This window comes from Drosophila albomicans, chromosome 3, assembly GCF_009650485.2.
Source record: "Drosophila albomicans strain 15112-1751.03 chromosome 3, ASM965048v2, whole genome shotgun sequence".
NCBI classification, from domain to species: Eukaryota; Metazoa; Arthropoda; class Insecta; order Diptera; family Drosophilidae; genus Drosophila; species Drosophila albomicans.
Window position 1 is genome coordinate 27,320,280 of NC_047629.2, and position 26,085 is coordinate 27,346,364.

A 26,085-nucleotide genomic window follows, 5' to 3' on the forward strand; every position below is an offset into this window, starting at 1 on the left:
AACTTTAAGTTAGGTGTTAATTTTTAATTCTTTAAACATAATAATAATAACATTTATAAGTTATTTATTTATACAACCGTCTTAATATAAACAAGTTTGAAATGCAGTTAGCTGTCTTGTGTTTGCTAAGAATAGTCAGTTCTAATTGCCAAAGGCCCAGCAAGAGGGCACATAAATCTTGCAGCCCAGGCAGTCGCAGTTTCCACTCCATTTGCATGTTGCAAGCAAAACGCGTTGACATTTATGAATTGCTTGGCAATTTACACGACAGACTTGAGACACCCGCGTAACATTTAGAAGGAGACAGAAGACAGAAGGCTAGAAAGAGAAGTGCAACACATTTGCTGCAGTCTAAACTGGTCTGCAATTTACACTAGCAAACAAAGCAGAGTCAAATGGATGCGTCTGGCGCCGCCGCCATTCATCCGCCACGTTGTCCCCATGTCGACGTCAGCTCATGAATGGCCCGCTAAATCAAGCAATTATGAGAGCCTTTGTCGCAAGCACCAAAACATATGCAAATTAGAGCGGCTAACAATCGTTATGAAGATGCGCGAAGAAGCTACAAAGAGATATCGGAAGGCAGAGCTAAGGGGAGCTATGGAGAGAAATCTGTTCAGAGCAATGAATTGATTTTCTATGGGCAACGCTGACACTGACTTACGCGATTGCCCCGGCATCGAATGGTGCGCCTAGTTTATCGCCCGCCCGCCCAGCAAACAGGCCAGAAGAGATTGAGACTGCGAGACAGGGCCAGAACAGTATTACTGCAGAGCAACAGCAACAGCAACTGCAACAGCAACTGAGACTGAGACTGGGAGTCTAGGAGGCATATGCAAAGCGACCGCCAAGTCAAGAGACGCTGTGATCGGGTCTCGTTTTGGTGCCGCAAAGCTACCGACGAAGCCGCCAACGCCGCAGTCGCTGCGTAAAGCAGCAGCAGCAACAGCAACAACAGCAGCCAGAGCAGCAGCAACAACAGCACGCCACATTTCAATGATAAATGTTCAGAGAGTTGCCGTGGATAGCCTGGATAGCCAGCTTGGCCAGCTTGTAGCGCTTGGGATGGCTGGATAACTGGCACTGCGATTGCTCTTGGGCTGCGCTATATTGGGTAAATTGTTTTATTGCAGTTCAATTGTTGGGCCTGGCATGGCTTTAGCTTTTGGGGTTGTCAAGCGATGGCGCTCCTTGGCGGTGGTCTCCCTACAAACAGTAGCTCAAGTCACATTAAGTCTTAAGTGTCTCGTTCTCTATCTCTCTGTGTAGTTGCTCTAACTATAGTTGAAGTGATCGCATTGAATGCTAAATACAATTATTACTCACTCAATGAGAACTAGAGTTGCAGTTAGGCAAGTTTCACTGTACTACGTATGACACTTTTATTCGACTGGCAATTGTGTCCCTTTCATTGCATTACAATATATCTTTGCATCTTTAGTTTGCCGCACAGTTGCTTGATCTCTCTGTCCAACCGTAAGCGGAGATTATGGCATCATTTCGAGTCTTGTGAAATGTTAATAAATGGCTTATCTGCCCGTGCGACGACATGTGTTTGGCTTAATTGTGTCAACGTGTGGGCTTTTGCATTTGGAAAGTTTAGCATTGCGGGACCACTGAACTTTCGCACAGCCTTAAATGGTCAAAATAGCAACAGCAATTGCAATTGCAATTGCATTCGCCGACTGCTGCTAATTACGACAAACAGCAGTAGTAACAGCAACATTCAAACTGTCAGAGATTTGTGCGGGTGAACTGCCAGTGGCAAGACCAGTCTCAGTCCCTGCCCCAACTTGTTGAACTGTGGCCCAGTCACAGTCGGTGCCTTATTTGTAGCAAATTGTTTGTGGCGCCAGTCCACAGTTCAAACAATCCTAACAAGCACTTACAGCAGTTGCCTACAACTCTAGCATAACATCGGGACATTGGGACATCGGTGGTCCAATGGTCGCTCATGGGGTCGAGTGAGAAGTTCGGTCCATTTGTATGTCGTCTCCCAAAAATGGTAGCATTGGAATTCAATCTTAAAGCCATTTGCAATTAATATCAAATGAAATTGAAATAAATTTAAGTAGCAATTGCGAAGCCACCTACAAAACTCTGCTACCGTATTACGTCCATTTCATTCCATGAGCTCAACCCAAGCCCAGTTACAATTCCGATTCCAATTCCAATTTCTGTTGTCTGTTGTCTGTTGCCAGTTGCAAGTTTTGCTGCGAGTCGCTGATTTTCATCATGCGTTGGGTGCGCAACTGGAGGAGAGTAGAGCAGAGCAGACAAGCTTTCGCCTCGCTTCGCGGTGGTCAGTGGACAATTTCAACCTTTTGGCTTTAAGCTAATCGCCATCGTATTCCCAGTCCCAGTTTCATTCCTATTCCCATTCCCATTCGCTCTCGCTCTCTTTCGCTTCCTCGACTCGACAATAATTTTATCAATTTTGTTTTATAATTGTGCGCAGCTGAAGGCTTCGCGCAGGCGCAACAACAATAGGCAGCGACTAAGTTCAACCTGGGCCTGATAAGTGTGACCAGATGATTGGAAATACACACGGAGAATCATATAATTGATCAATCTATTATTGTGCGAAAAACGTGTTGACGTTTTAAGAATATTTTAAAGAATTATAAATTGAGCCAATATGAAAATGCTCTTCAGATAACTTGTTTATCAAATCCAATGCTAACATTTTTTCTCAGATTTCAAGTTTGCCTCAGATTTGTTTTTTTTTCTGGACGCAATTTCCTAGTCAGATTTGACGTAATTTATTAATAAATAAAATTGTTGGCTTGCGGGTATTCAGATGAAAATTAATATATTGTAATATTTATTTTTTATGATATTCAATTAAAATTCATGTGGACTCACTTAATATACATACATTTGTAGCTATTATGTATATGTATATTAACGTATCTACCCCAACTGTACATGTATTAATATTGTGCTCTGAATATGGATTTTATTTCGAAAATCATATTATTTGCTTGCTAAGCTTAACATTGTAGCATAAACTCATAGTTTTGTCCATTCAAAGCTTTTATCTATTAATATTTTACTCTAAATATTGATTTTGAAAATCATATTATCTGCTTACTAAGCTTAACATTGTAGCATAAACTCATAGATTTGCCCCTCTATTAATTACTTAATTAGTTTCTTCGACCAACATAATCCTTCGACACTCGTTCAGTTTTCACAATGCACAAGCCATGCAATTGCCAATGAAAGGAAATGAAGCTGGTCACACTGCGCTGCTGTCCTACTCAGCTCGGGTCAACAGTAAACTACGCAGATTTCATTGTTTGCAGCTCGCCATCAGCAGTAGCAGCAACAACAACAACAACAACGAGAGTAAGCAACAACAGCATGTAAATGTCCGTCTTGTTGGTGTGTGTGTGTGTGTGTGTGTGTGTGTGTGTGTGTGTGTGTGTGTGTGTGTGTGTGTGTGTGTGTGTGTGTGTGTGTGTGTGTGTGTGTGTGTGTTGGCCAGCCAAGTGGCCAACTGTCGAGCTCGGAGTTGCTGCTGCCACCGGCTGGCGTTGCCTAGTAGCTGCTGGCCTGCCCAGGAGGCTTGTTGCTGTTGTCTTAAATTAATACCAAATTGTCAACGTTGGCTATAGCAAAAGCTGCAAGCCGCAGCAACGCCACATGATAAGACGAAGACCGAGAGCCAGCCAAGAGTCAGGCCAAGAGCGAAACGAGGTTTCAGCCTAGGCCCAGGCTGGGCAACATCGGCAACATGCGGCGCTGTTGCTGCCACAGCTACTGCAATGCGTTGGAGATCTACGTCCACAGTTTTGCCGAGTGCTTATGCTTTGTTTTGTTTTGTGGCTTTCGCTTCGGCTGCTGGCTGCTGGCTCGTTTTGGTCTCGCTATGGTCTAAGGTCTTCGATGGTCGTCAATTGATAGCCAGATTTGTGCAATTATCATTTTAATAATTGCCAACAATCTGCACGATATGAACCGTCGCTGCAACAGCAGCAGCAAAGTTGGAGACGCCGACCAGGACCCATTTAGATTCCGATTTGTGGACAGTGGACATGGCAAAGAAGTGTGCCCCTCTCTCCCTCTCCCTGCCCCTCTCTCTTTCTCGTGCTCTGGTCGTGCTCATAACCAGTAGCCAGCGCCTTTTTGCATTTATTATTAGCTAGAGCACATCTACATAATAATAAATTTATTACAGATTTCCGTCTGATTTGTTGTTAAGAATTTGTGCAATGCGCCCGACCGAAAAGACTAAACTGCCAGCACCCACTGTGAGACAAATAGAAGGCACTTAAAAGGCTGGCCACTTAAAACATGATCCCGGATTGTGCGATAAATCAGTGAAGATTGCATTGCAAACTGTGCGTACGAAAGCAACTGAATTTTCTGAAAACCAACAACTAATTGCTGATCCCAAATTCGCTATCCATTTGGCCACACTTAAGGTAAATTTGCATTACGTTGCGAATTACTAAGAATCACTGTTAATTCCAAACAAAAATCTTTACAATAGTAATTTGGTTGCAAAGCTACAATAACTAAAAAAAAAATCTTTAAAAATTAAGAGATCAAAAAAAAAAAAAAGAAAAATATAATCGACAATATTAAAAAACATTTCCTGTGACTGTATTCGTTTTATAGCGCACAAAATAACAAAATTATTTGTAGCATGATAAAAACATTGATTTATTAATAATGATAATGATAACTTTATGAAAAATTATAGATTTGTAGGTAAAATTTCAAGTTTCAAATTTTTTACCGACATCACAAAATTGGAAATTAAATTGTTTCTAAAAAAAAAACACTAAAAATCTATTTGCATTTTAATTTTAAATTTTGTATTTTGTTTACCTTCCTTTTTGATGTATCCTAATAATTTTAAAAAGTCGTTTTATGTCAAATTTTAGGATAAAATTTTAAAGAAATAGTAAAGCAATACAGTAGTATCATAAACACTCTACTTAATTTTAAAATAAATCATGCTTATTAAATGATATGATGCATTCTCTCTAAGCTTCTAAAAATCATGTTTTAAGATTGAGATTCTTTCTGTGAAATAACCCGCTTTTAATTAAGTTTTATATAAAGGCTTTACTATTCATTAATCAGAATTTGAGTGCTATTTTGCACCAAAATTGTACTTTATTAATTGCATTTGTTACAAAAACTTGACACTCAAAACATTAGGAAAGTTGCTGGAATAGAATAGCGCAGTTCTCAGACAGCCATTGGTAGATCATAAAGGAGTCTAGTAAAGCCGTTTTACAAAGCTACCATTCAATGGGACATCATTGGCAGCCGCTGAACACAAATCAAATTCAGTTCAGTCGAACTAACGGTGCAACTAAACTGCACTGCAATGCACGCATTGAATAACGCAGAGCAAAGCAAAGCACAACGACTTGGTCTAAACTCAAAACTCACCTTCACCATTCAGGTAAGCATTCGACTAAGCGACACCAACACAAGCAAAACAATCACCACACACAGACAAACCCGTTTGCTGTTGTCGTTTGGCAGTTGTCGGTTGGAAAGACCGAGAGGCGAGGAAGTCAACGCCCATTCGGTAGCTGGGCCAATCAGCGACAAGCGCGCGCCAATCCACGAGCCAAGCGACCAAGTGTAAAGGCATTCGAGAAGCAAATGTGGGATTTGTTTTTGTTTGACAAAGAGTCGGAGAGGGAATGAAAATATGAGAATGTGTCGTAGTCGTAAACAACAAAATGGAAATTGTTTACGATTCACTCAGTATCTCATTTTTTGCTGTTGTTGTTGTTGTTGTTGTACGTTTTACCTGTGCCACTCGCGACTGCGCATATCAAACGAACGATGATGAATGTGCGCGCGTCTGGCATAAGGTGAATCCGTTACAAAAACCGTTCGCGATGTGCTGTCACTGACAACCCTCCGATCTGCGATCTGCTCATCAAGAGCGGCACGCGCTCCTTACGCTCTCGAGCGCAACGAGGGGAATCGGCCAAGCAGGCAACCAACCATCAGCCCTCATCGTAGTTATAATGAATGACTAGCGGAGCAACTAAGCTACATATGTACATATACATATGCATAGAGAGAGAGCGAGCGAACATATACCCCATTGGTATGCTTCGGTCGAGCTATTGTGGCTTGTGGCTCGCTCGTGTCTTGGAATGTCTTCGGGGGTGTCGATCAGCCTGGCGTCACTTCTGACTCCTGGCTGACTGATGTAATGCCGTGCACATGTCCTTTAAATGCATGCAAAGGCGTTCGACCAACTAAGAAAATTGCGCCAAAGGGAAGGAAAAACGCAAGAAGATCTGAGACGTTAAATGTGAAACGTTAAATGGATGACAAGAAGAAGTGTGCCCGCGTTTTCTTGTCAGGCGTAACCTAGGCAGGTGTGGGCCACAGCAAGATAAACTGGAAATTGCTTAGCACACGAGGCCAAGCGACCAAGCGCAGCAAGGTCTGAAATACACTGCACTCAGGACGAAGAACATATTACTATGTATGTTATACTGTGCGATCAGGACGAACGACTAAGGAAAAGCAACCAACCGAACGATGCAACACATACTTATAAGAAAAGGTGCATCTAGAAAGGAAAGGAATGCGGACAAGTGGCAGGTGATCGTCTATGATTTTTAATTGCTTTCCGACTTCTTCATAATTTCTTTAATGATAAGCAGTTTACAAAAATTCCTTTGTAGCTATAAAAATGAACAAAATATATGTTTTTGGTTGATGATTAGCAGAAATAAATTTTTAATATAATATAATAAGTAAATAATTACAACAAGAAACACGTTTTGCTAAAGAACCTATAAATTAGGTAAACAATTAAATGATCAAAATCCATCAAAAGTTTTTTGCTTTTTAGATCAATTGAAATACCATCAACTTTCAAAAAATATAGTAAGAAAATAATAACAATAAGAAATACGTATTGACAAAGTATTGGTTTTAAATTAAGAAATTAACTATAAATGATAAAAATCGAGGACAAATTTATTGCGTTTTTGTCAAATTTAATTACCATCAATTTTCAAATTGTTTTTAACTATAATTTCAAAGCAAACAACAAAAAAGAGTATTCCATTAGAATGTAGAATTACTTTAAACTAAATAAATGTAAAACTTCGTTACAACCATGCTCTTTTGTATATCTTTCTTACACAAGATGTCAAAAGGATTCATTAATTACTAAAACAAAATGTTATTAAAATGTAGTTTACTTCAAAATAATATTTTTTGTGGCTACTGTATGCAGCTAGGCTTTACCTCAATATAAATGCTAAATGATACCGAAACAGCAAAATCATTCCAAGTTGAACTAAACATTAATAAAAATAAGAGCTTGAAAAAATAAAAAAATTCAATATTTTCATTAAAAGATGTGTACAATGCTTTAAATCTTACTTATTGACAATAAGAACTAGCTATTTTTAGTATTTCTTAATATTTAATATTATTTTCAGTTAAGAAGTTTTAAAGTTCTATGTGCAGCCAAAGTTCTCTGCCCAATAAGTGCAATATGTTAAATAAAAACCCCATGTTGAATAAATATGCTTATAAATAAATAAGTATATTAACATAATCACACACTTTGCAAATTTGGAACATTTCAAATATTGTATTATAAATTGTATAAAACACTTGAAGATCAAAATGGGGTTTATCCATTTAAAGACTAAGATCATTTGTGTATTTGCTTAAGCATTTGTTAATCGGATTATGTGTGTATATATCCGAGAAAGCCTCACACCCTCGAGAGGCAACAACAACAGATCACTGTTTGCTGAACAGTTGCTCAACCCTCGCAAACAAATATCCTTCGTTCGCTTCGGCTGTTTCAATTGAGTAGGCATGCGACTTAGCTGAGTCACAATCCCAATACGAATCGCAGAGCTAGCCAACAGTTGGTGTCAGTTGCGCCAACAACAACAAAGACAACAGCAACAGCAGCAGCAACTGTAACAGTTACATTACGCAAAAGGACAGCGGGGCGAAGGTAGCAAAGCAAAAACAACAACAAACGCCCGCCAAACTTTAACTGCATACCAATTAGTTGAGAAACGCGTGCTGCCAGCAGCGACAACAGCAACAGCAACAACAGCTCAGTAACAGCAGCAGCACCAACAGCAACAACAACAACAATGAGCAGCGCACGATCAAAGCAACTGATAGAGAGAAGAAGAAGGGAAGAGAGGTGAGGGAGAGAGACAGAGAGAACGGGAGAGCAGAGGCGCTGCGTAACTGTGTGTCTTGACCCTTACAACATGCAGGACAACAGCAACAACAACTGCAGCAGCAGCAGCAGCAACAACAGCAACAACAAGAGCAACGACAACAGCCGCCGCCAACTGCTGCCAAAGGTGAAAAACCAGAGTTGGCAACACACGCATACACTCACTCACACACACACACACACTCAAGTACAAAAGGGCTCTTGAGCCACCACTAAAGTCAACATTGAAGCCACCAATACGACTGCACTGAGGGTTCGTTTTGATTCGGCTTACACACACACTCACACACAGACAGAGAGAGCCTCGATTTTCGGCCAAGTTGGTTGTGGCACTCGCTTCACCGTTGGCTCAATTTAGAACCGCACAGTCGGCCAAAGATTCAGTCAGGTGCGAAGCACCGAGCGATACAGACGTGTTCGTCTCTCAGTGAGCCAAGTTTTGATCTGTTACCAAAAAGAAAGTAAAAACCAACAAGATTTTGCTCAAATATCCTCAGCAACAATTTTACCAAAAAGCAAGAAAACTAAAAAAAAATATAGAAAATTTCTATTGTGAAAATATCTTTTGCGGCGCATGAGAAATTTTGCAAGCCAAGTGAATAAAGTGAACAAATATTGCCAAGGCTAGACCAAAAAGTCGCAAAAAAAAAAAAAGTAAAAAAGCCAGTGTTCAAAATAAAAGTTGAATTGAAAAGAAATGAAAATGAATCATTTGTCGCCACCGCCATCACCGCACTCGCAGCCCAGTCCGGCGGGCTACGCAAATCCAGCGCTCGACAAGCAATGGATGCAGCGAGCCTCAGCCTTCAACACTGTGATAGCATCTGCCGCGGCCCAAAAGCTCAACAACAGAGGTAAGTCTCGAAGTGCGAAGATCTCTTCTTAAGGCGCTGCAAATGAGCTGCAATCTATTAGATACAAAAGTATCTATCTATTGGCAAAGTATCTTAGGCTTAATTTGTGCGCTTTGTCTGTTCTTTCTGTCGCTTTGCAGATCTGCCTTTCCTCTACAATCCGCTGCTCTACTCGAGCGCTCTGCTATGGCCACAGTTTCTGCTCTCCTCAGCTTCGATGCTGGGCACACCGCTGACACCCATGACGCCAAAATCACCCGCCTCCGTCATACTAAATCCACGCGATCGCGACTATGCGTTGACTCCAGAAAAGGAGCAAGAACAGCAGCTGATCAGCAGCAGCAACAACAGCTCATTGCAGCAGCAGGTAGATGAGGATATGCCATTGAATCTTAGCACCAAGCAACGCCACACTGCCTACTCCGATCAGGAGCAGGATCACGATCATCACCACGATCACAACAGCAGCAACAGCAGCAGCAGTGGCAGTCTAAGCGGACGCAGTCTCAGCGATGCCGAGCAGCGGCTGCAACTCGGCTCGCTCAGCAATGTGACGCCTCCGCCTCTGAGGGCTGTGAATCTAAAGACAGCAAATGCGATGACACCGCAGCAACGTCGCTCACAAGGCAACATCATTTGGTCGCCGGCTTCGATGTGTGAGCGGAACACCCGTATGGAAAGCTCTCCGATGGAGGATGATGAGGAGCAGCAAGTAGATCCCATAGTGCGCAAGTTCAAGTACGAACGTCGTTCGGCTGCCTCGATATCGTCGCTGCAGTCGCCGTTGTCGTCGCTGGCGCCGCAAACAAATGCGGCACAGGATCTGGAGTTTGAGAATGCGCAGCAGCAGCTGTATGCGCATCGCAGTGCTTTCATGGCTGGCCTCGCGGGCAACAATCTGGAGTTACTCACACAGCACCTGAAGTCGCAGCAGCAACATCAACAGCAACAACAACAAAAGCAACAACAACAGCATCAAGAGCAGCAGGTTAAGATTGAGGCCGAACAGGATAACAACCGTTCGGCTGCCGCTCTCATGGGACTTGTGGCAGCCGCCGAGTATGGCTATATGCGTAATCAACACCAACAGCAACAACACACGACTCAGCAGCAGCAGCAGCAGCAACAACAGTTGCAACATCAGCAGCAGCAGCAGCAACATCCTGATTCAACTGCCACAGATGTTGTACTTCGTTCGTCCTCCTCATCATCATCGTATATAAAAAGCGAGTGCGAGGAGAAACCCAGTGGACGAAACTTTCAGGTAAGCGAACAAACGGGAAGTCAATAAGATTTTTTTTAAATGTTTTGTGGAAGCTGAGCATAACGGAAGTGCACAGACTGCAAATATCCTCAAAAAGAAATCTAAGAACTGAATCTGTAGCCAATCTCTGCTGACAAAAAGTTGTCAAAACCTTGTCCCTTTGCCACTAATGATAATATTACGTGACATCAGAGAGTGCCTCCGACTCCTTTCGTTGTGTTGGGGAAACCTCATAAATTGCACAAAAAGTCTTCTTCAAATATAAATATTCAAAACGAATCGGTTTGCATTGCGTGTCTGTTATCCGACCCACTTACGGGTACTCGAACTTCCATTCGTTCAATTCCCCCGTGTTAATTGTTTCATATTTTGAAGGTCCTGTCCTGCGTTTTAATTGTCGCCCAGCTTAGCTATCGATGGCAGTAATGCCAACCACCCATTTCAATTTGGAAAAGTGGCACCGTCAGTCGAAATGTGTAATAAACTCTTTCTATGGAAATTCAATTAAGCACAATCGAAATCACGCAATTAGTTAATCAAATAATTTTGATTATTTCGAGCTGAATGTGTACGTCATTTCATGTGGAGTGAGTTTGGGGTTTGCCTCGCTGAAGATGTATGTTAAAATTACGGCAATAGCTTGGCTCTCTTCGTTTTGTGTAGGGCCCAATCATAATTGTCATTTTGTTAAGCATTTTCTGCCACATTAGCCACACGAGAGGGACACACGACCACACGAACTCGACTTCTGCTTCGATTGCGACTTGTGACTTGAACTTGATACGAAAAGGGTACTAAAGATATGTAGAGGGTATGTGCTTGCTCTGACTACCCCCGTTGTCAGTTGTTGTTTATATCAAAGGCACTTCAACACCCGCGTCGGCCAACTACGTTTTCGTTTATTTTTTCACACATTTAATGGCAACGCGGGGTCGGGGTAAGGGTCGATGCAGTGAAATGCGATAGCCTCATGGGGTTTCCAAGAGCCTGGACATATGGTCAAAGACAGTTGCTCAAGTCCTTGGCGCAGGCGCATCTTAGTCCTTTCATTTTTTTTTTTTTTTTTTTTTGTGAGCTCGCGTTTTTGTAAGTCTTTACATCTGTTGTCGTTGAATTTGAGGGCCACCCGCTAAGCTGGGCCACACTCAGCATTTGAGTCTGATGAAGTCTGAGAGCTCGGCTCTGAGTCATGTTGTTGGGGTTTCTACGCTACGCGGCGAGAGAGTTTTGTTTTTTGCCAACTTCCGTTTTGGGGGCGACTTGAGCAAATTGACATTATGGCTCAGACTGCATGTAACAATGGGCCAACTAATTGGGCCTCTGTCTAGCTCTGGCTGGCAACATGGGATTGGATACCATCTCGAGCCAACAGTCCACACATTCAAGCAATGTATCCAATGCAATGCGCAAATAGAAAATCCCAAAACACAAAATAAAAACCGACAACAAATTAAATATGGGAATAAAAAAGCGAGTCAGAGAAAGAAATTGTTGTTTCTCTGAGGCACACTTGTGTCAATTTACAATATGCGTAGGTTTTCGAAAGGTTTTAAGTATTATTTTGTTACTGCTGCTGCTGCTGTTGTTATAAATGTCACACACGTAGCACTTCGATTGCTAGGCCAGCTCAACTCATGGGGCTATTGGGATTGAGTTGTGTCAATACGGGAGCGACAATGTTTAGATACTGTTGCATGTTGCAGCAACACAAACTGTGCAAACATTTAATCTCGCAGCGAAGATGTTACGATCCCCCAACTTTATAGCTTGTGGTCCCTGTCCACACACACACACACACACACATAGGTCGACACAACAGTCCTCGAGTAATGCCCCACAGCTGTGTTTGGCCGACAAACAACGACAACGACAACGACGACTAGTTAATATCAATTTCAATTTCATATCTACAGCCTTTAGCTCCATCATTTCTTTTGTTCGTCGGAGAAATGAGTTCTACTTGAGATTTAGCATTTATTTATCATATTTAGCATTGAGACGATCTGCTGTTTGTATAGCTGTTTCTTAAAAATAAACTCAACAATTATTATAATATTCATGTGCATGATCTGTCCACCTTCCCCACTTTTGCCCACTTCGCCCATCCATGGGGTTTTTCCCAGAATATTCTCGTCACCTGTTGCCAAATATTTGCACACTCACAAATCTAGTTTAATTCATAAGTATTTAGCACACACACATTATTATGTTGTTTGAGATTTTATTTGCCACGACATTGCGCGACAGTTTTGTGACTCGTTTTCGACTTCGTTTTCGGGCGGTTTCGAGTTTGGGTTTCCATTTCGATTTCAGGCTGAATAAATATTTCTTTCTTTTGAGCTGGGGAGGAATTCTGACTTATTTTGTATCAATATTTAACGTGCTCCAATTCGGATTCTTTTCTTTCTTTCTGTTGCAGTGCAAACAATGCGGCAAGTCGTTCAAACGCTCCTCGACATTATCCACTCACCTGCTGATACACAGCGATACCCGGCCATATCCCTGCCAGTATTGTGGCAAGCGATTCCATCAGAAGTCCGACATGAAGAAACACACCTACATACATACCGGTAAGTTTGTATTTCTTTCTGGATAGGGTTAATATATTTGCATAATTAGACAGACAAAGAGGGGAATTTCAATGAATTGGCACAGTTGTTGACCCACATGAAATTCAGTTTGTATTTGATCTTTCAACAGTCAAAAGTAGGTGGCAAATAAAATGTAGTTTTTGCCAACAATGTTATTCCGAATCAAGTGTATGAACCGTTAACAGTTTTCCATTTTATTTCCGTCCGTTTGTCACCCTCTAGTGAGATTTATGCCACCCTCATTTTGTAAGTCAAACCCATTAAAATCAGCGACGCGAGTGTTTTAGATGTTTATCTAGCGAGCGTTGCTTTCAATTTGTCTAATTGCTGACTTCAACTGTTTCATTTCATTATACTAATTGTTTTATTGATTTCAATTTCCATCTCCTCCTCCTCCGCTTGCAGGTGAAAAGCCCCACAAGTGCACCGTCTGCCTGAAAGCGTTCAGCCAAAGCTCCAATCTGATCACGCACATGCGCAAGCACACAGGATACAAACCCTTCGGCTGCGGACTCTGCGATCAATCATTCCAGCGCAAAGTGGATCTGCGACGTCATCGGGAGAGTCGCCACGAGGAGGCTGTTGGCGCTCTGACGCCGCCCGCTCTGCTCAAAATGGAGGTCAGCAGCAGCAGTTGTTAACGATCACCACTGATCGTCATAGTTCGTAGTTCATGAGACACACCAGAGACCACCACAGCAAAGAATCCCAGTCGGATCAACCCAAAACCAGTTATAACGATCACGTTGGCAAAAGTCGTCTAAGTCGTCGCTATGAAGCCAAAGTTTTGTTTTGTTTAGGCATCCAAAATATAGTTCTTACTATTTGTTAAGGGAACTCCCATAAGATCAATGCTCCCGCCCCCCGCAGCCCTATTGCTCAACTCTAGATCTAAGCTCTGTATATACTGACAACCACAACAACAAAAATACAAAAGACTTTTCATTAGTTCTTAAAAGTTAGTATTAACAAAACACAATGAGTATATTCTAGAAGTAAGCTAACATAATTTATTATACTAATTTTACTCTATGATTTCTTATGAACCCTTTTTTGATTTTTTTTTATTCTAACGAAAAAAACCAAATTCCAAATTGGCCTAGTAAAAAGCAAAGAAAACGCAGCTAAAAGTACCAAAGAATACCAAACAACAACATCAACAACAACAAAGAACACTTGGCAAAACGCGTCATTAAAATTGTCAAAATTATTTGTCTGTCTCAATGTTAAATTTAACAATAATTATCATATTTATTTAAACATTAATTATTTAAGTTCATCATAAATTCTTTAGTTTTAATTATTATGTGTATAATTTATAAACTTATTTTCTTTGTATTTAGTTTATTTTGATTACATATTTGATTTGGCGAAAATAAAGTTCAAAGCTAAAGAGAAATTAAATGTTTTATTCAAGGCAGTAAGAGATTATATTCAACATTGAATATAAAATACGTTCTCAAAGGAATGCTGTTATTTTATTCTATATCAAGAGAAAGGTTTCTTTCTTCAGCTAATTTTAACTACAGGAATAAGATGATCCTTAGTGCAGTTAACAAAACTGACCTTTGGCTATTTTCATGGCTCAACTAGACAAGCCTACACTCAATTTTAAGGACATTTCAAGGACGCCTTAGTTGGCCAAATGGCTAAATTCACTTAGCAAAATGTTGCTACAAATTGTGTGAAGCATGTCAAAAATGTCTTTGAGCTGCCCCAAAACCTGATTTTATAGTTAAATTTTTGCACGTAGCCAATTGCCAGGCAAACAGGAGACTTGCGACTGGGACACAAGGGATTGGGCAATGGGCATTGGAAGCTGCTTCTGTTTCGGGTGCCGCGGTGATCTTTGATCTTCGCTCATTGTGGCATGCGCGGAATGCGCTTTGTAAAACGCCGCGTTACAAGCCCCAAAGTCGATGAAGGAAAGAGAGTGAAGAGAGCACGGGAAAACGCCAATAAGTGTTCGAAGTTCGAGCTAATTGCGCCCGAGAGTTTTATCAGCTCGAGTGCGACAAGGAAAGAGAGACTGAGAAAGAGAGCGAACGATGCGAGAGTGATCATCGATTGCGAACGATTTGCTGATCGCAATTTGAGCACAACTCCGAATGTCAATGCCTTTTGCGGCACTTTAAAACGCCCGAAATGAAGTTTGGCAGTTTACAAATCACCGACTCTCGACTCTCGACTCTCTGCTCATTATCGCCATTCATCGGTAGCTGCAATCAAAATCAGCAAGAGCATTTGACAAGGATTTCAGTGAGAGCTGCTGTGTCGCCTGCTTGCTTGCCACTTGTCCGCCGCGACGGTTGTGGCATGCAACAAATTGATCGAAATTGACAAAATATTGGACGCAACAAAAAAAAAAAAAAAGAAATGAGAACAGCCAGCGAGTACACGCCGATGAGCGACCATCAAAAATATGCAGTTCAATTGCATTGGCGGCGGCTGCTAAACAATGCAGCTCAAGGACTTTGGCCAAGTGCCGACAAAGTGCTGAAATTGCAAAGAGGAGTGAGTGGATGCAAGAGGAGGAGGAGGAGGGTTCTCTATGTGTAGAGAGCATAGCATAGCACTTTGAGCTACTCATTATGTAAGCAGCAGCATAATCCCAGCTGCAAGATGCCCCATTTCGATCGAGCAGCAAAGGGACAGCAGCAATGGTTGCCATATGCGAGGTTTGTTAACCCCCCGAGCATTGAGCGGTTAACACAGTTAACACCTGAGCCCACATAATTTGTCATGCCATTTGAATTTATACAGCATTCAAATACAAATAAACGACAAGCCCCCATAAAAAACTGAAAACTGAACCGCGAACAGACAATCGAAGTCAAAGTGGCAGTTGAACAAAAGCTGCGCTCAGCTGCAACCCCAAAAACAACGAAAACAAAAAAAATCATCGAGGAGTGAAGTGAAAATTAAGAGGAAATTGTCTTAGAAGTGGCTAGGAATAGGCGAAGAGCAAGAGAAGAGCCCGCTGAATATCCGTTTTCCGTTTTCTGTTTTCCGTCTACCCCTAGCTAAAGGTGCCCAGTTGCCTGGGCAGGTGACTTTGACTTTGGCTATTAATAAAAATAATAGTTGCGGCTAAAAGGTGAACGAGGATCGCAGCGCAAAGTATGTGCGTGGAGGCCATCACATGAAAAAAGATGTCTTAGGTCAGTTGCCGGTCCGTCGAGGGCTGCAACAACAATAACAACAACAACGAGAGCAGCGCAGTCGATGGCAACAGCGACTGCGACTGCGGCAGTGAGGCTGCTGCAGGTGAAGCGAGCCGAGGGCACAATTAAAAGGTTGGCCCGACTCGAGGGATGTGGCTGAATGGGAAAAAGGCACCTGTAAGCCAAGGAGCAAGCAGCCAGCAGCCATGAGGTAGGAGGCAGTGGAGGCAAAAATGTTACAGCGGCTCATTTATGTTTATGTCCTTTCGTTGTAAGCGCAGAGCGCTGATTCCGATTCCTTTTTGAGCCGCACAAGTGGCGCGCCAGCACCTGCTGAATCCTGCTGGAACCTGTCGTTGTCATCGTCGTCGTCGACGTTGTCCTGGCTCAATAATTTTGTGAGCCCAGACGACGCGTGCTCAAAGCCGGTTTACAGCAAACATATGCCAGTTGAAGCTTGCTTGCTGTTGGTGTTGCTGTTGAGGCTCGAAGTCAGAGGCAAATTACAACAGCAGCAGCCAGCAGCCAGCGACCAGCAGCTCAACATTGAACGATCTGTGGTAATGCCAGGCATCGAATGCAGTTGACAAGGGCCACACGCCACCATAAACAAAAACGAAACATCAACAGCAACAGCAACAACAACAAGCAACATACAAGATACAAGCAACTGCAGTCAGAAATCTCTCAGACAAACCGCAAAACTGCAAGATTGAGATCTGACTGCAATCTTCGTCTAATCTAGGCCCATGCACCTTGAGGGAGTGTGCCGCAAGCTGACGCATGCGAAAAACGAAAAAAAAAAACTAAAGAAAAAGAAGGTGCACACAACAGCAACAGCGACAACAAAAACCAAACAGCAGCAACAACTCGACAACAGCAACAACAACAATTGCTGTAAGTGCGCCTGCACCTGTCACGCTCATCGATATTACATGCGGCTGTGACGGCGACTTCACCAGGCCAAAATGACCCAATTTTGATAGACCCTTCGCCTTCGCCTTCGCTTCCTTCGTCTTCGCTTCGTCCTCTGTCTGCGGCTCTGTCGGTGTTGCTGTCGGTGTGTCTTGTGCCCCAGCCTCTGCCTTGCTCTGGATTGTGCGTTGTTCTTTTTTTTACGAGTTTTCCCTGACTTTTTAAATTGATAAGTTATGATTGCAGCAGTTTTCTTTGATTAACCATTGTCACCTGCAGCTCGAACTGGGAATTTCAAATGTATGTCCGATTGATGACTGGAGATTGACGCGGATCGAGAGTGTCTGTGTTGTCATAATAGAGCAGCTGAATGTTGCACATGCCGCGCATTAATAACGCATCATTTTAATCAATTTAAAAACTGAGATATTTTAAATGTAATTTCAATATTAATTTACTTGCATATAGATATAGAAAAGTTGAATTATTTTCAGGCTTAATCGATACTAATAGCTATATCTGTCACTAATAAAGTTTAATTCAATAAGCTAAATGTAAACTAAATAGAATTAAGTGAAAAAAGCAAAAAGCCGAAAAATGTAATAAATTCAATAATTCATCTAATGTTTTAATGCTTATCAAATTTTACATAAGCTACTATTAGGAAATATTTTAAATACATTTTTTAATAAACTTCCTTATTTGCAATCTAAATCAATCTTCTCAATCAATATATGTGCATACATAAAAATTTGTTTATTTATCATATTACATCCATTTCATTATTTTGAGAAGTAATATTTTATATGTTTAGGAAAAATATTAATTAAATTAAATTTAACAAATCAAATTAAGCTGAAAGCAAATGCATTTATAATGCAATTAAAAGCTGCTATGAGATATATAATTCGTTATACAAATAAATATTTTGTTTTGATTTTATTTTAATAAAATGAAAAAGATCATCTTTCAATTTATTCTCGATATAATATTACGTTCTTTCATGTGTAAAATTATTTATACTTTAACGATTTTATTACATTAATTTCGGTGTAACTTTTTTCTCAACAACTACTGCTCAAAATTGACTTTAAATAAATAAATTCCTATGGGAAATTAATATAAAATATAGGAAATATATATATAGTATGTCTAATATTTATGTCTATAGCGTGGATTAAAAATAATTAATGTTTTCAGAACCGACACATTTTCCAAATATTTACTCTGTGAAGTTTACATTCAATTTAGCCATCAGGAAGAAAGTTAAGCAAGTTCGCTGGCCAAATCAGAAGCCAATAGAGTGCCAATGGGGCAAAGCCTGAGAGGGGGGGCAAGAGGGTAGGTAAGCGACCAGTCAGTCAGTTAGTCAGTCAGCAAGGCAGCCATTCAGGGATTAGCAGTACGTTACTTTGGAAAATCTTAAGCTCTTTCGATTTGCTGGCAAGGGAAAAAAGCAATGACAAATCCAAGTCAAATATGCAAGCAACCCCCACAATGCAGGCAATAGTCGAGTCAAGTGGCAGGCATATACTACATATATGGTATATGTTAGTACTATATATATTGTAGTAAGACAAAGCAGATTGTGAAATCTATTTAAACAGCTTAATTGGCAACAAAACGGACAACAACAATAACAACAAGAAGAAACAACCCGCAGACAATGAGCCAATCAGCAGCTTAGCAGAAGGGTGCAAGAAACCCGAAAGAGAAGTCGTTAGAGGCAAAAGCTAAAAGCAAAACCAAAAGCCAAGACCAGCAATTAAAATGACAAAATCTAAACACAAAATGGTACGGATTTTGCCATGTGCCACTGTCCAAAAGGTGCAAGCCAATGAGAAGACCTAAGAGTGCAGGGCCAAGACGAGAAGAAACTGAACCAGAAACGACAACAGACAGAGGAGCAGACAGAGAGACAGACAATGAGACGGGGAGGACAGACAGAGAAGCAGAGCTCAAGGTGTTTTCTTTGCTTTGAGCACAAATCAATGTGCATGGCCTAAACACAGATTATAGACAGATTTGGAGGCAACAGACGGCGGCACAAAAGGACAACAAATTGCGGCTGAAGATGCAACACACACACACATCGAGGTATAAAAAACAGATGAGGACGCTGACTCTCTGACTCTTGCCCCGCAAGTCATTATAAGAATTTAAGCGCACCTTTTCATTTTGTGCAAGGATCGAGCAGCAGTCGCCACAGCAGCAGCAGCAGCAGCAGCGACAGGTGCGCAACGCATGCGCAGAGTCGGTGACAGAGAGGGAAGCAAAGAGTGAGCGAAAGAGAGAGAAGCGTGGCAGATAAGCAGTGCATAGCGGTAGATGGAGATGGGAGTCCTGTTGCCTGGGCATCTACCGATGCAGGCAGGGGTCGTCTCTTCGTCTTGCCCAAAGGCGTTATCCTAACAGCACTGCTCCTATAGCTTTTTCTGCTGCTGCTGTGCCAGATTCGACTTGACTTCGTTTTCGTTCGTGGGCCAAATTAATTCCTTGCCATATTTTATAATTCAACAGATGACACGAGCCAAGGCAAGGCTTTGAGGCAAGCGAGGGTCCCGCTTATTGCGGCTCGTTTGTGGCACATGCCAGCGCAGAACCTCGACGGACTCATGCGACTCTTGCTGCTGCTGCTGCTGTGCCATTAAAGCTACCCCCTCTTTTGCAAAATAGGGTCTAAGCGACTTTCAGTGTCGTTTGCTATTTCTTATGGCTAAAGAGTATGCACAATTCGTTGGCATTTCCAGTGTTACAGTGTTCTCTTAGCCCTTTAGCACATTAGTTTATTTATTTGAAAATTCAGCAGTTTGGTTTTTTCGTTTTTTTGATTAAAAAAGTTTGTTGAACCTTTTGCAGTGACAATGACCTTTTCTATGCGAAGGGCTTGTGGTGTCTTTATACGGTTCAAGCACCCTGCATACACGGGTATAACTGCATTTTTGCTGCCAAACTACAGTTATGCAGTAGGAGCCATGGCAATTCTACAGGTGGAAATTGTTAGCTTGTCACACTAATATCTCAAAGTCGCAACTCTTTCGTTGATCGTTGATTGCTCCTTTGTTGCCGTTGTTGTTTTCACAGTTGCACTCCTGTCACTTATCGTTCATGTTCGCTCGGCAAATTTGCTCGTTTGTTTAATCCGTTGTCAAGTTTGTCCTGAGTTGTGTTTACTATTGGTTAGCTTGCGCTCGGTTTTTATTTTTGGGGGGTTTCTGTTGCTGTTTCGGTTTTGCGGCCAATATATTGAACGCATAATTAGCTGATAAAGATAGCGTCAGGTTATTCACAGAGGCATTGAACTTTCCCGGTATGATCATTAGAGTCGAGCAACCGAGCTGTCGATCTACAGAGCTACAGAGCTACCGAACTGCTCCAGCAGCAGGCACTTTGAAGTTGAATGAACTAGCATCAGAGTTCGATCACTTTGCCGCATAATTGCAGGTAGAGTGGCATAAGGCAGCTAGGATGGATCGAAGTTTTTTTTTCTTTTGACAATTATCAGGGTGAGTAACCCCTATTGAAAACGTATTCTTTGTCACTGAAAACTTGCCATCAACAGAGGATCCCAATGAAAATGTTTCATCAAGAAATTATGAAAATGTCCTTTAACAAAATATTAGTAATTTCATAATATTCAATATATAATATGCTAATTATTGCAAAATGCATTCAGATAGTAACAAGAAACTTATAAGGTTTCTTCCTTTTAGTTTTAGTTTACTATGATTAGAAGCTTATAGTCAAAAGCTATGAAATAATTGATTTGCTCTAAATATTTTGAAGTTAAGTCAAAATAACAATAAAAAGGAGCTATCATATGATGAAATGATTTTCATAATATTTTTGTATTATTAATCAATATATTATATATAATCCATGATCTATACAAATCAAAAGCTCAAGTCCTCACAAAATGCATAAGGCTATGACAGAGCTAAAAAGATTGATAAATCATTTTTGTAGCATACCTTGAGGCTGCACCATTTTTCATTAGCGAAAACACCATGTGCAATAGATGGCGCCACCATACTCTTTGAACACTTGAACAGCGTTTTCAGTCTATAAATGCTACGACACGATTTTCAATCTCCTGACGCTAAATAACATTTTTATTTCTCCCAAACAGTAAGTTTTTATTTAAAATTGAAATGATTGAAAGCACCGTGCACCAAAAAGCTAACATGTATAAAACTTAAACTTAGTAATAAATATACACACGGCATCATATTTATGTCAAATGAAATCGTTCTAGTCGACTTAAACGTACATCTATCTGCGACAACTGGTTAACAATATCTTCAAGTTGTGCGGCACAGGAGCAACAATGCGAAGACGAGGATTCGGATTCCATTGACACATCCAGCACCTGTGGAAGGTTTGCCGGTTATGCGTTGTGATTGGAGAAGCCTTTAAATGTATTTGGATGCGAATGCTGTGTAACATTTGAACTACTAGTTAAAGAATGAAGTTTCCGCAGACGGTGATTTCAAATTGAGGGGTGACTGATGTTTGAGTGGTGTTAAATTATTTATACTGCCTTGCGGAGTCTGTTGTTTAGTGTGTTCGCTGTCAACAACCTGGAAATTTTCATCCAGTGTTTGATAGGCAACTGATTCGCGTGGATCAATGCGAATGCTCATATCGTTGGATGCCCTCGAATTGCAACCTTGGCTTAGCTTGGAGGTTGAGCTGCTATCGCAGCAGGATGACGACTGAGACTTTTCCTCAAACTGCGACGCATCGTAAGTATGCAAATTCGATTGCCAAATGAGTAGCTAGAATTTAATTCAAATTTTAGTCACATAATTTAAACAAAAATTCGATAAATCTTACCTGGCGATCGCTGCCAGCTGTCGCAAACCTTTTACCATCCTGAGTAAATGCCACAGCGTTCACTGCATCCGTGTGCCCCGTCAACGTATATATAGGTCTGCCCTCCAGCAAATCCAAAATGCGTATGGTTTTATCATCGCTGCCGGATATCAGAAAGTTGCCACTGGGATGGAATGCCAAATCGTTGACGGGTGCCGAGTGCACCACGTAGAGCTGAAGCAGCTGGCTATTCATTACATCGAAGATCTTAATGCGATTGCAGCCAAGGGCAACGGCCACCATGCTGCCCCAAGGATGCCAGGCCACCTGGCGAGGCGATGCACGCTCCTCCGTAAAGATGCGTACACATTCTCCTGTCGCAACTTCATAGATACGCAGAGATTTATCGTCACTAACTGTGGCAATTAGCTTGCCGTTTGGACTAAACTTGGCTGCACGCACCCAGTTCGTTTGTTGGGCAAATGATGAGATGAATTGTTTGCGTGATACACGCCACAACTTCACAGATTTATCATCGGAGGCAGTCAACACCATTTGCCCGGTGGGATCGAAGTCAACGCTGCGCACTGGTTTGCTGTGGGCCAAAATTTCGACAGACACACCACGTACTTTTGGCTCCCAGACTTTGACAGTCCGATCGTGGCTGCATGAGGCTATGAAATTTCCCTTGGGCGACCAGCTAACTCCGTACACAGCTGCCGAATGTGAAGCAAAACGAATACATCGTGCCGCTTGTTTAAGGTTCCACAAAATGACTGTGGAATCTAGTGAGCTGGTGGCAATTTGTGTTCCCTCGGGGCTGAATCGCAATTGTGTGATATTACCAACATGTCCGGTGAAATGGCGCTCCAATGCTGGATCACAAAACATATTATTCTGCATGCTTTTGTTATTTTGTTAAGACAGATGTTAACGCTTGGTAAAAAAAATGTCCGCTTTAATTTGAAAACTGGTGACTGCAGGGACGCCTACCTTGTTTCGGTGTTATCGATAGCAAATATTGAACGCAAACGCAAACTGCTTGGTATACAATTTAGTATTTTTTAAACTGAAGCTAAAAAAAAGAAGAAATCTAAATTAAATTAAAAACTACGGTCAAAAGTGATCAACAAATTATTATAAATAATTTGTAGCTATTTTCCAAGCAATGAAATAAATATTGCTTTACACAAATATAAAATACCAAAAAAGCCCAAAAAGTGTAAAGGTTAGAAGAAACAGTATATTTTTAAACGTACATTCGTATGTTTTGAAATTCATTATTTGGCCACACTCTGGTGGCAAAGTAATCGCAGTAGCTCGAGTTTTGTAATAATATTTAAGAATTTTAGACTAAATAAACATAAAAGAAGATGTCTTTCTTGGCGCAAAGCGTGCGTCAAGTGCTTCGCCACACAACACAACATGTCTCATTGAATGGTAAGTCTGTAAAATACTGAATCCATCATAGTGACATAACGGTGTGCTTTTTCTCCTCCCCTTCTTTCCACAGGTGCAATGCGTGCTCTGAGCATTTCGCCGGCACTACTGCAACAAAACAAACCTGCGCCATCTACGATTGATGTATCAGCTATTGCCAAGGAACATTCAAAGGCGATTCAATCCGTTTGCGAAAAAATTAATCAACAAGTAGCTAAATCGGAGCAGGGCCGCCTTTTTGCTGTAGTGCATTTGTGTGGTAAACAATTCAAAATAACTCCCGGCGACATCATACTGGTCGAAGGCTATTGGCCTCCAACGATAGGCGATGAGATCAGCTTGGATAAGGTGCTTTTGGCTGGCGCACGTGATTTCACGCTGATTGGACGTCCCATTCTCGAACCGGGATTGGTCACAGTGAAGGCTACCATCATCGAGAAGACCCTTACACACACGAAAACCCACTTTAAAAAAAAGCGAAGGAAGCAGTACATGCGTATTAACTTCCAACGCTCTCCAAACACCATGATTCGCATCAATTCTATTGAGTTGACTCGTCCAGTTGAACACAATGCTGCGGATGCTCCGCCTTCCCTGCGTTTATTCTAGTTTTTTGCTTTAATCTGTTGATTTAAAATACATGTGTACATGAAGTTCGTACAAAATGAGTTCTTTTATTCATTTTATTTTTGGATAATTGTTTATTACTACTTAACTTATACTTTTGGATGTACTCGCCGTTTTAAAGTTGTTTTTTATTTAAAACCAGTGTAGTCAAAAACAAATTGTCAAAGCTTAATATTTCCGTATTTTTTAAAAATCTAAACATTGGTTATTTTCCTACAATTTTCGTTTATCAGAAAATAAAAATGTTAAAGTATTTCGCAAAAAAAATAAAATTAAAATTTTAATTAGAATGATGTTGCTCTATCAAAAGTTTTTCAACACTGTTTGCTTGTTCTGGCAGTCTGGCAACTCTGCAGATCCGCGCATTGAACGAAATTCAAAATTATTATACTTATTTAAGCTTCGCAGGACTGACAACAGCAACTGTCAGGCTTATTTGTCAGTACGGCAGCTCTGCAAAACTGCGCGCGCTGAGTAAAATTCAAAAAGAGACTCTAAAAGTTTTTTCTCTACAGCAGCCTAGCTGGCTTTAATCAATTACAAATTCCACTTTCATCTGAATTCAATGCCTTTCATGTGTGGCGTTGCTGTTTTTGATTTGTCTGCCATTCATTTGGCATGTATTTGTCAAACGGCAACCTACTTTGGACCCAAAACGCAGTCGGCATCGCAGTCGCAGTCTTAATGAAGCGGCTGCGGCAACTGCTGCAATTTTAATGACAACCTTTTATCGTGCACGTTGTTGTTGTCATCTTTCATTAAAAGACGTCGCCCGCCTGAGTCGGAGGCGGGGGCACTTGCCACAGCGTCCCACACGGACACGCATAGCACGGTGAGGCAAGTGCAACACAGGCATAGCCACAGAGAGGAGGTTGGCTTTCTTTATCAGCAGATGTAAGTTTGTTGCCTGTCGTCTGTCGTATTTGTTTACGTTTCTGTTTCACTTTTGCTAACCAAAGGCGTTTACTTTTTAGCTCGAGCTGCTTTTCCTTTTTGCATTTTGCAAACTTGGCAAACTTTTCGCGCTGCTTTCCCTGGCACCATTTCTGTCCCCTTAAGCCCCTCCACTACTTCCCACCCCCTCGCAAAGGGTTAATAGAAGTACTTGCCACATTTGCCTCAAGCGCATGTTAAAGTGCAATGAACAGCGCGATTGTATAACTTCTATATATGACTATTTAACTTTGTAAGCCATTAATAGGTCATATTTAGTCTGTTTAAGCCATACAATAATTTGGTTGTAGATATTTCCGTATGCGACAGCAAGAACCCTTTTTCGTTAGTTTCTTCCTCCAACCCTTTTTCTATTATGTTGGTAATTTAAAATGATGCCTCGTCATGTTGATGTTGCCGTAAATAAAATCACTTTCGCCTCATAAACTTGTACATAAATGTACATCTTTGTATGTGTGTAAGGTGTATGTGTGTGTGTGTAGTACTTTATAAATGCCATTAAAAATTATGCATGTTGTTGCCGCCCCGACCCGGCAGCTGGCTGCCACATCAAATTTTCAAATTGCAGCTGCCAGGCGCAAATTGAATTGCCGAGTCGCTTGGCAAGTTTTGCGCAAACATTCAACGAAAATGTCACTGCACTTTGGGAAAAGGCAGCGCAAATCAAATTTCAATATGCTACAAATTACGTTTGGCAGCGCAAATTGAAACATTTTCGTTGCGGCTAACATCGAAAAGGTGCTCTCTTCACTCACAAAACTTACCTGGTTTTGGCTCTTACGAGTAATACTGCTGATTATACCCGGCAATGTGTATTGCAAGGGTATTAACGTTATGTGGCAATTACAAAATGTGCGTAATAAGCAGGCGGAATTATTTCTCACGCCTTGAAGTATGTAATAAATGTTCGAATATCATGGCAATATAATCGAAAATGTGTTGCATACTTTAAGGGGTCAGAAATTTGTCCATAATTTGTCAACAGCTATTATAGCATTATATTCAGAATCTATAAAAGCTACAGATACCCAAAATTGGTGATACTTTTCAAATTGATATTTATTGTTAATCAAGATTTTTCATCAGCTCAATTTCACAAAAATAAACCCAAACTATAATTTAAAATGCATCCCGTACCTAGTATCTCGCAGTCGTACTTAGTTTTCGCACATGTAAAGAACGCCCGTGCTCCTGTGTTGATTATGTTATTTGCCCATGAAAATTGCATTTGATGTGAGTGCTAAGT

The 26,085-nt window shown here is 41.1% G+C and overlaps 3 protein-coding genes across 3 annotated transcripts; 2 read left to right on the top strand and 1 right to left on the bottom strand.

Moving 5' to 3' along the window:
- Window positions 1–8,590: 8,590 nt before the first annotated feature.
- Window positions 8,591–14,302, top strand: LOC117568887 (zinc finger protein sens). Its single transcript, XM_034249787.2, has 4 exons — window positions 8,591–9,069; window positions 9,210–10,333; window positions 12,753–12,903; window positions 13,330–14,302. Exons 1-4 carry the CDS (start codon window positions 8,913–8,915, stop codon window positions 13,563–13,565), a joined length of 1,668 nt encoding a protein of 555 aa, XP_034105678.1. The 5' UTR covers window positions 8,591–8,912; the 3' UTR covers window positions 13,566–14,302.
- Window positions 14,303–21,115: 6,813 nt separating this feature from the next.
- Window positions 21,116–22,823, bottom strand: LOC117571125 (POC1 centriolar protein homolog). Its single transcript, XM_034253127.2, has 3 exons — window positions 21,840–22,823; window positions 21,584–21,781; window positions 21,116–21,372 (listed from the first exon to the last, which is right to left on the bottom strand). Exons 1-3 carry the CDS (start codon window positions 22,719–22,721, stop codon window positions 21,235–21,237), a joined length of 1,218 nt encoding a protein of 405 aa, XP_034109018.1. The 5' UTR covers window positions 22,722–22,823; the 3' UTR covers window positions 21,116–21,234.
- Window positions 22,824–23,089: 266 nt separating this feature from the next.
- On the top strand, window positions 23,090–23,926 carry LOC117568125 (39S ribosomal protein L21, mitochondrial). The gene is made up of 2 exons (XM_034248529.2): window positions 23,090–23,258; window positions 23,332–23,926. The coding sequence occupies exons 1-2, from the start codon at window positions 23,192–23,194 to the stop codon at window positions 23,865–23,867; spliced, it is 603 nt and encodes a 200-aa protein (XP_034104420.1). The 5' UTR covers window positions 23,090–23,191; the 3' UTR covers window positions 23,868–23,926.
- The last annotated feature ends 2,159 nt before the right edge of the window (window positions 23,927–26,085 follow it).

Bases quoted from the DNA above. Each gene is read 5' to 3' on its own strand.
- LOC117568887 (XM_034249787.2), top strand. From the start codon at position 8,913: ATGAAAATGAATCATTTGTCGCCACCGCCATCACCGCACTCGCAGCCC. The intron at 9,070-9,209 runs GTAAGTCTCGAA...GTCGCTTTGCAG, and splicing joins CCAAAAGCTCAACAACAGAG to ATCTGCCTTTCCTCTACAAT. The intron at 10,334-12,752 runs GTAAGCGAACAA...TTTCTGTTGCAG, and splicing joins CCAGTGGACGAAACTTTCAG to TGCAAACAATGCGGCAAGTC.
- LOC117571125 (XM_034253127.2), bottom strand. From the start codon at position 22,721: ATGCAGAATAATATGTTTTGTGATCCAGCATTGGAGCGCCATTTCACC. The intron at 21,782-21,839 runs GTAAGATTTATC...ATTAAATTCTAG, and splicing joins CAGCTGGCAGCGATCGCCAG to CTACTCATTTGGCAATCGAA. The intron at 21,373-21,583 runs GTTGTTGACAGC...AACCTTCCACAG, and splicing joins CACTGGATGAAAATTTCCAG to GTGCTGGATGTGTCAATGGA.
- LOC117568125 (XM_034248529.2), top strand. From the start codon at position 23,192: ATGTCTTTCTTGGCGCAAAGCGTGCGTCAAGTGCTTCGCCACACAACA. The intron at 23,259-23,331 runs GTAAGTCTGTAA...TTCTTTCCACAG, and splicing joins ACAACATGTCTCATTGAATG to GTGCAATGCGTGCTCTGAGC.